This window comes from Cynoglossus semilaevis, chromosome 4 (genome assembly GCF_000523025.1).
Source record: "Cynoglossus semilaevis isolate Cse_v1.0 chromosome 4, Cse_v1.0, whole genome shotgun sequence".
NCBI lineage: Eukaryota > Metazoa > Chordata > Actinopteri > Pleuronectiformes > Cynoglossidae > Cynoglossus > Cynoglossus semilaevis.
Window position 1 is genome coordinate 11918073 of NC_024310.1, and position 9300 is coordinate 11927372.

At 42.0% G+C, this 9300-nt stretch overlaps 1 protein-coding gene across 3 annotated transcripts; it reads right to left on the reverse strand.

Moving 5' to 3' along the window:
• Positions 1-2255: 2255 nt before the first annotated feature.
• On the reverse strand, positions 2256-9300 carry nyap2a (neuronal tyrosine-phosphorylated phosphoinositide-3-kinase adaptor 2a). Of its 3 annotated transcripts, none has more exons than XM_008309196.3 (7): positions 8393-9300; positions 6411-6618; positions 6012-6265; positions 4784-5815; positions 4570-4692; positions 4353-4465; positions 2256-2504 (listed from the first exon to the last, which is right to left on the reverse strand). In XM_008309196.3, exons 2-7 carry the CDS (start codon positions 6608-6610, stop codon positions 2277-2279), a joined length of 1950 nt encoding a protein of 649 aa, XP_008307418.1. In that variant the 5' UTR covers positions 6611-6618; positions 8393-9300; the 3' UTR covers positions 2256-2276. The 3 variants fall into 3 exon arrangements, with proteins under 3 accessions (XP_008307418.1, XP_008307417.1, XP_008307419.1); XM_008309195.3 differs by having other exon boundaries at positions 6012-6322; XM_008309197.3 differs by lacking the exon at positions 2256-2504 and adding an exon at positions 4186-4253 and having other exon boundaries at positions 6012-6322.

Here is a 9300-nt window from a genome sequence, read left to right on the forward strand (position 1 = left end):
GACAGGTGCAGAGGTGGATTTCACCGTCGTTTTTCACTGTTTCTGCACTGGCATCTTTGACATCACTCGGTAATCAACACTTTTATCAAATACTAAAATAATCAAATGCAAAAATGTTTCATCAAAACATTGTTCTTTCCACTCGTGCATCAGTTTTCCACTGTCCCAGAAACTGGACACGGATCGTGTCTCCTCTGTCCACACAACGGTGAAACTCCAGTAATAGATTATCTGGAGTTGAAGTAGAAGATATTTACAGTACATCTGAAGATTACTACGGTTCTATTTATTTTGAAGTTTAACTACCGCTCGTCTGAAGTTCTTCACAGATTATCTAATCTATTTCGTCAAAGTTAATCTACACGTCATCAGGAATAAAGAGTTAGTTAATCTGCAGTTTATCAAGTTCCAATCTGGAGATAGTTTAGAAATAATCCAAAATTGATCAGTACTTAATCTACACATCATCAGACATTGATCTTCAGTTAATCAAAGACAAATCTGAAGTGAACTGATAAATAACCAACAGTTGATCCAGAGGTCATCTACCTATGGTCTGAGGTTAATCCCTGTTGTTTCTGGTACAGTGGACAACAACAAAACGTCATCTCACATAAATATGATCTTTTTTTAAAATAGTTCCTTTGAAACAATGTGCATTTTAAATATAAAATATTTTTTAGCTTTTTTTCTCACACACCCAGAAAATCATCACATATTTTGTTTTTCTATAAAAGAAAAAACATTTTTACAGCACGTTTGGGTCGTAGTGTGGATTTCATTTCCTTTTTTTCACACAGTGAAGACTTTATAAACTTTTCTCTCTTTACAGCTTTGTGCTTCACAACGGACCTTTAAAAACATCCGTCAGTTACAAAAATAACAGTAGAAAGACAACAACGTGCTACACCTGTGTGTGTGTCTGTGTGTGTGGGGGGGAGTTATATTCACTGTCTCCATGGTAACTAGCCTGACTTCCAGTTTGTAGAACCAGAAGCTGAGACAACGTGGATGTAGACGTCCCTGGAATGAACAATTGACCTCTGTCGTGGTTCTTAATCTAGATGTTTACTGATGTGTCAAAATTCTGTTGGCCGCCACTTTGTCAGTTTGTCGTCTGTCGTCCAGCGTTTACTGCCGTTTTTAATCACATGAATAGAAATTAAAGCAGTGATTTGAAAACATTAGACAACCTCGGAAATGTTTTCACCCAAAAATAATGAACCACAGCTTCGACTGACTTCCACTTAAATGTAGTTGTTTCTGCTACCAGTGAGGTCACCTCCTGGTAGAGAACTGCTACAGTACTATGGGGGCTTCACCTATGGAACTAAATAAATCTGACTCTAACAGTAGAGAAATAAATAAATAGGAACGTATGGAATATGGAGCGAAAGAACCAGGAATGAATGTGTGTGTTCCTGGTATAGCTATGCTTGTACATATTTCAGGTCTTTGAGGTTCAAGATTTAGTCTGGATTAGATTTATGGTCAGATTAAAGTTGGGATCAGGATCAGGATTAGGCAAATATCTGTAATAGTTAAGGTGAGGGTCGCGGCTACTGTAGCTAATGCATGTGTGTGTGGTGTGCTCACAAAGCTCAAAAACCTGTATGACACAATATTACTGGATGTTTAATTTAAAGAAATTAAAATAATTACTGCAACTGATTTTGTAAGAATGTAAAGTATACAAAGAAAGTCATCACTATAAATTTAAATCAATACTGAGTTTAAAAGTCCATGCTTCGAACGGTCTGTGATTAAAGTTTGTTTTCTTTTGTCTATAATTTCATCTTTTAATTTAAAGGTCCAGTGTACAAAAAAACCTCCAATAACGCCTCGATTGGAATTAGATTTTTTTACTTTGTACCAGCGTTGAAAGAATAGCATAATTCTAATTGTTTCCCAGAAGGCACTTGTTTACATAAAAGTACTATTAATTTGAATTGTACTTCAGTCTACACTATATAATTTCTGTACATCTTTCCAGACTGTATTCTATTTGTGTTGTAGTAGTATTACCAGTAGTATTAGTTGTAGTAGTATCGTCATTGCTTTTAACTTTTTTTCCTAGAACACTATTTATTTTTGTCATGAGACTATGAACTTTTTAAGCAACAGCGCCACCTTGAAGCCCGTTGATATATTGAAAAACTGTTAAAGCTCCCCCTGCTGGGTGGATAAGTGAAGTGAGAGGCCGTCATCCAGACTAATGAATAACACCACAGGTCTACTGTTGTCTCCAGGTTCTGGCCTCTGCTCTGAGCTCTGCCTCAGATGGACGTGTCCCAGAAGACAGTGGTGTTGTGTCCTGTGGCTCCGGCAGATGCTGGGGCTGAATATGGCGGTGGGTGTTTCTTCTTCCAGCTGGGCAGGATGGGCATACTGTCCTGTTTACACAGATTCTTCTCAGGCCGCTGACGGGCCTTGATTTCCCGACACAGAACTCTCTTCTTCTCGATCATCTCCATCATGGTGGAGTCTCCACAGAGCCACGGCATCTGAAGGTGGAGAAGAACTCGACATCAACATGTCCACAACCTGCTGGACCTGAGTGTCCGTGTTATTTGTGTGTGTGACTGTCTAATCTTACTAATCTAATGATCAGACTGATAATCTAATGATGAGATTACTGATCTCATTAGTCATTAGATCATAACGATATATATTCATATTCTATAATAATTGTAAACACATTTTCTCCATGTTCATCTTAATTGAAATATTTTAAACATATCATTGACTTTAGCTACATTTTGGTTACTGGACACTGAGACGTCAAAGTCAGACAGTAGAACACAAGTAGATCATTTTTAAAAAAGACAAACAGAGGAAACAAAAAGAGACAGATGAGAAGACAGACAGAGAGAGAGAGACGGGACACATACGAAGACCAGCGATAGACAAATGGACATACAGTGTGGACAGACAGGCGTCAAGTTTATTTAATTTTTTTTCTCTTTCTTTTACATTTAAAGCTGTTCACAGGTGTCGCTTCAAAACAGTACAAAAACAGTTTTAGGAATAAATGTTTCCCTTTGGGAGAATGGATTTTTAGTGAGTTAGTGAACATGGGTGAAGCCAAGGTTGTGATGATAAGGAAGATCGTTTTTTATTACTTTAAATCTTTAAAGGGGAAAAAAGTTTTCCTGTCTTTTTATGTGGCTTTAAAAGTACAGAAAAACACTCTGTGGTTAGACATACTGTAGTATTAGAGGGGTCTCAGAGTTCCAGGAGTTTCAACGGGAAAGAAAAACCAGCGAGTTGCATTGAAGTGTGGAAGAGTATTTAAATTTTTTTAAAAAGTTTTTTATCTGTGAACAAACCAAACAATGATGTTGGTATAAAAACATCATTTTCTGTTTAAATATGTTGCTGTCTTTATAGCTGGTTAGGTAGCAGTAGGTAAATGCTTTATTATTTTTATAATAATTACCTACTGCACAGAACTGGTCGGTTTGTCTCCTTTTTTAAGTGCGCTCCTCTCGGCCGTTTCTCTCAGTTCATGTTGTTGGGGTTAAGTATTTTCCATAAGGTCTGAACTTTGGTGTTTTTCTTCTCTGATATAAAGTGCAGCGTGCGTTTGGATAACGTTTGTTTATTTAGTGCTAAAAACATAAGTGATGTTGTTTTTGTTACTGATGGCGGGGCTTTTGCAACAGGTTGTGGTTTTATGTAAAATGTCCTTTTCTAATATTATGCCATTTTAAATCAATTTTTTCTAAATTCTGTTCTTATGTTGTTTGTCTGCTGAGGCAAATGCTGGTGAATGATAATTCTAATTTGTATTGTCCTTTACACTTCAATAGGTTTATATGATTATACTTTATATATGTGACTGTACATGAGAGCAGTGTTGGTGATGAGCAGTGGTTATTAGGTTATGGCTGGATCTTTATATATACATACGTATATCTGCAGGGTTAGTGTTTGCTCATGCTTGAAGTCGTTGTTGGCTGAATGTTAGTTTAAGGTTAGTATTAATGAGCTCCAATGTTAGTATTCATACTTCATTACAAAAACAATATTTTAAACAACAAATACTTTACAAATACTGTATTTAGATATACAAAAGTTTACTTTAAATAAAGTAAAAAAACAGGCTCCATCACTAAAGGGTTAACACACTTATTTGTTTGACTGTTTAATATTTGGTTCTGTTGACTCAGTTGAGTTGTCAGTCGGCTGACGCAGCGAAGCTTCTGTCCCTTTATTAAGTTTTATGCTGTGTTATTCTGTGAAGCTGAATCCTGTGTGAAATAAAAATGGTTCATAATAAGACACACATATACAGACACATACACACACACACACACACACACAGGTCAGGAGCCGTGTCACAGGAGTACCTGGCTCAGGGCGTGCTGATGGGCTTCGTGCAGATGACGATAAGGAGTTCCTCCAGGTGAAGAGACTCCGGAGGTGGAGGCCGAACGTCCCAGTTTACCCACAGACACCGACTCTAAGAATGAAGACAAATGACATCAGCGCGGGGAGGAAACATCTGGAATCTTCTCCTGGTTTGTACCTTCTCCATATGCCTGCTCCTGTTTGGACTTTACTCACCTCCTCCTCCACCACACAGCATCATCGTGGGGCTGACAGACGACCTCCCCCTCCTGCTGGATCCTGGACTGGATCGTCCTTCTCTGTCTCTGCTGTCATGTCTGGGAAGTGACCTGTAACCTACTGTGATCCAAAAAACACACCTACCTTCAGAACCAGAATCAATTCCAGAAAGATTCCAGGATTTCTTCCCAGGTGTCAGCTGATAACCTACCTTCACCTTCCCTGCTCTTCCTGCCTCCCGACTCTCTCCTCACTGCTTGTTTACCTGAGGTAAACAGGTTGTTCACATTGTCCAATGGGCTCGTTGGCGTCTGTGACCTCGCTGACACGTTCTGCATGGAGCTGTGGATGTTGGAGGAGTTACTGAGTTTGGGTTCCACTTTGTGTGATGATGAGGATGAGGAGCGAGGCATGCTTCCTCCAGCTGCCAGTGTGTCATAGGGCGGGGGCCTCTTAAGGCTCAGTGGGGTCAGAGGGCGACTCATGCTGACTGGAGACGGACATGCTGAGTGACTGCGTGGGTAACCATGACCACCGTGAAGAGAGTCTGAAGACTTGTAGTAGTTGGACGGTAGTGGTGGAGCCGAGGAGCGTCCAGAAGATGTGATGGTGTGGTTGGAGGAGTGTTCTCTGTCCACTTCTCGTTTTCGGTCTCGGTCTCTGTCCTTGCTACGGTGAGCGTGGTGCTGGGGGTGTTCCACACCACCTGATTTATAGGAGACGTTCTCCATCATAGGCAGCCGGGTGACGTCCATGGGTGTGAGGGGGGACTCATCAGAGTTAGGCGAGCACTGAGCTGGTGCAGGAGGGAATACGAGTAGAGGAGGTCGGTGAGTCAGGAGGTTAGGGAAGGGTGGAGGGATGTCACACAGAGACCCACAAGACCAGATCTCAGAGTCCATGATGGCAGAGTGAGCGTCCTGCAGAAGGTCGTCCAACACTGGGTACTTCATCTCCTCGTACACCGACTCATTCTGCTCGTCCTCCAACACTTCCTGACCCTTCATCTCACGCAAGATGTTTCCCACCATTTCAATATAAACCGGTTCCTCGTCATCCATGTCCCTGGATCCTGGACTTTGACTCTGAGACGAGGATTTGTCCAACCGTACAGAAGACTTCCTGCTGGCATGATCATGTATGTAGGACTCATCGAAGGAGGTGCTGAGCTGCGTGTTTGGGTTTCTCTTCGGTTTGGGCGGAGGCAACTTCCTGTAGTCTTCAGAGTAGAAAGGACACTGAGCTGTGGACATAGACATGCAGGGATGACAGCATTTCCTCTGTTAATTCCTAATTTATTTAGCTAAATATTTGTAAAACCACATTTAAATACCCCTCAAAAATGTGAGACAGTCAGATCCAAATCTCCAGCTAAACTAATTCCTCTCATTCATCCACTCTAAATCCATTTTCAACATCACAGTGGGGGTTGTCCTCACCCTCCATGTGGTCTGCTGTGTCTTTGCCCTCCTGCTGGTCTCTTCTGAGTCCAGATCCTCCGTTCACCATCTCAGAGCTGCTGCTCAGTTTGGTGTTGGGGTCTCTCTTGGGCTTGGGTGGTGGTTGTTTTCGGCTTTGGTTGGACTCGTCTTCGCCCCCACCAACAGAGTGGAGGGACTGGGATCGGACTGTGAAGCCTTGGCTCGGAGGGGGCAGCCGGTCTTGTGGCACTGGCATCGTCATGAAACCTATCCTGAAATGTTTCCCAGAGTATGACACATCAGGTACCATGGAAACATCTTCACCAATCCTGAGAAGATGAACAGACAGCAACCATCATCCTCTCTACAGTCACAGCTCACCAGACTTCAGCCAGCACCGACTTCAGTCAAATCTACCTGTTGATGGCGTCGTCCTGTCTTCTCTTCTTCTGGTGCTTCTCCTGCAGGTACGTCCAGTTGGTCTGGTTGCGAACACGATCACTCTCCCGTGCGATGTCTGAAGCATTTTGAATCACCAGTCCGTCGTAGGTTCGAAGACCACTGTCTTCCACATACTGGAAAAACCTCCTGAAGGAAGACGCCTCCTGCTGATACATTGTGAGACCTGCAAGAAAGGTCAGAGGTCGTTTAGAAAATATTTATGAACAAAATCAAACAAAAGTACACAGAGACGTTGTGTTCAGTGTATCTTCGTCATTGTACCTCTTAGAAAACTCTCCGTCTGACTGACACTACAGTTTTTTACGACTCTGCAGCTTTTTATCACACCGTAGCTTCTTTATGTTCTGTTCAGCTTCCTGCACCAGAGTAGTTTCTCACAATACTGTTGTTCGATGCTGTGCTTCCTGACAGTGGTGGCAAACTTTAATGATGCTTTAGATGCCTGTGACACTGAGTATTTTTACTTCCCTACAGAAAGGACAGGTACCATGAACTAGTACCAAAAACATTTTCAATTATGTACTTTTCCATATTACTTTTACTTTATACATATAAAGTATCATTGTGACTCATTATGATACTGTTGCTTTATCTTTATCTTATTAGCATCTTAGCAGTCTAACAATCGAACAACATCGTAAAGCGAGGGTGGGCAAACGTTTTGGCTCAAAGCCCAAAATTAGGTTCAAAATTTGACTGGCTGGTTGCTTCAGTATTGGTTGGATGTAAAATGCTGGGGAAAATAATATAAATAAAATGTAGAAAAAAATAAATCTGTCAAAGATAATTTGGCACAGAAATTACAGTCTATTTGTTGTAATCCATTAAACAGAACGATTGACGTCAGTCTTGACCATACTGTTTAACCAGTGTTTGGTGGGCCGGATTAGAAGGCCCACCGGTCCATATCTGGCCCGTGAGCCGTAGTTTACCAAAGTCTGATGTAGACTCTTGTTGCCCAGTGGCTTGTGTGGATTTTGTAACGCTGTACTTGTCAGATTTGTTCAAACCTCCGTCCTGATTTTAATGCAACAACTGATAATTGTGTGTCTTACTCACCCTGACGCCCCTTCTCTCCCCCTCCCTCTCTTAGTCTGACCTTCACTCATTCACTCATTCATTCACTCTATCGTTTCCCTTCCCCCATCCCTCTGTCTCTCATCTTTCCTCTAAAAATGGATCAGGGAGTCAGCTGGTGGTAACCTAGCAACAGTAGCATCTCCCGGAGGAGTATGATGTAATGCTTCCTGTACAAGAGGAAAGGCGAATAAAAAGGAGAAACTAGAAGAATCAGGAGAGACAAACCTGAGTTCACTGTGTGTATTGGTTTTTTTATTATTTGTTTTTTTTTTTTGGTGTGTATTGTTTTTTTTATTATTTGGTTTTTTTTTTTTTGGGGGGGGGGGACACATTTAATGTTGTTAGTCTTCTCTGTGTGGTCACGATACATAAAAAACAGATCATGACCTCTGACACCAAAGCTCCGCCTCCATCCCAGCACACCTGTCAATCATGTGTTCCAAACATTCCAAATGTATCTGATGACACCTGTCAGAGAGGAACCGTCAGAAGAGGTTTCTCAGTGTTGCTGATCACAGTCACTTCCTGTTTGACTTTTCACCCTCAACCACATTTCTGTTGACTTAATGGTTTATCTTATCATTCATGTTCACTTGTCTTTTAGGGCGTTTGTTAAATGTGTGTATCAGTGATTCAAAACAACAGCCTGGTTTAAAAAAAAAGGTAAATATGGGTCTGGAACTTTTACTTTGAATTCAAGATGGCGGTCGTGTTACAGCTGCTGATTTACAGAGGAGCTGGCAGCGGAGCAGCCACGTCTGTTCTGAACCAACTTTATTGATAATGTCGGTGACAGAGAACAAAAAGGTGGAAATGGTCGGCAAATGAAATTCAAATGAAAATCGAGGGTAGCTTACCAAAGGTTCACTGAGTAATCAGACTCCATCCATCACTCCTTCACCTTATCCTTTGCTGACTCCTTCACTACCTCCTTCCCTCCTTCACTGTCTCCTCTGCTGCTTCCTTGCCTGCTTCAGTCCTCCACCCTTGTGCAGTAACGATGATGGACCGATGAAGAGTCCTGCTGTCGTCACAGATATGCAGCTGCAGAAAGCCGCGACTCACTGCAGTGACAGTAATCCCCGGCACCTCTGTTCTCCCTCTCCTTGTCTCCTTTCCTTCTCTCCTCTGTCCTTATCTCATATATTCTCACCTCTGTCAGAATTACACACACGCACACAAACACCCTTCAGCCCCACACACTCAAACACGCACACGCGCATCCTCGGCGACAGTCACCACAAGAAATGGGAGGCTGAAACCACGGCAACCAAGCAGCATCCTCACCCTGCTGACTCCTCCTCCTGCTGCCGGGGTGGGGGGGGGTATTTATTTCTCCGTTACTCTCTTCTTTTACCTCTGTGTGTGTGTGTGTGCTTTTGTATGTGTGCTCATTTCCTACATGATGCTGATAATGACATCAACTGGTGAGATGTCACGTGATGCTTTATCACCATGACATCATATGATGTCACAGACCGTCTGCAGGAAGGAATTTGTCCGCTGGGGTTGTGTTCTCAGATTTGATGGTATTTGTGCAGAGGAGAAATGAAAAGGATGCATTAATAAACCATAATGGAAGCCAGCTGCCGTACAGTTTAGGACGAAATTATAGGACCCTCATGAAAATTTAAATCTCCCTAAGTATTCCCTAAGTGCACATATACAGAGCTCGGATATTAAACACAGCATACTGTATTCCATGTACAGTCAGCAGACTGAACAGAGCAGCTTTAACACACTCGCACCATATCTATTTATTAAA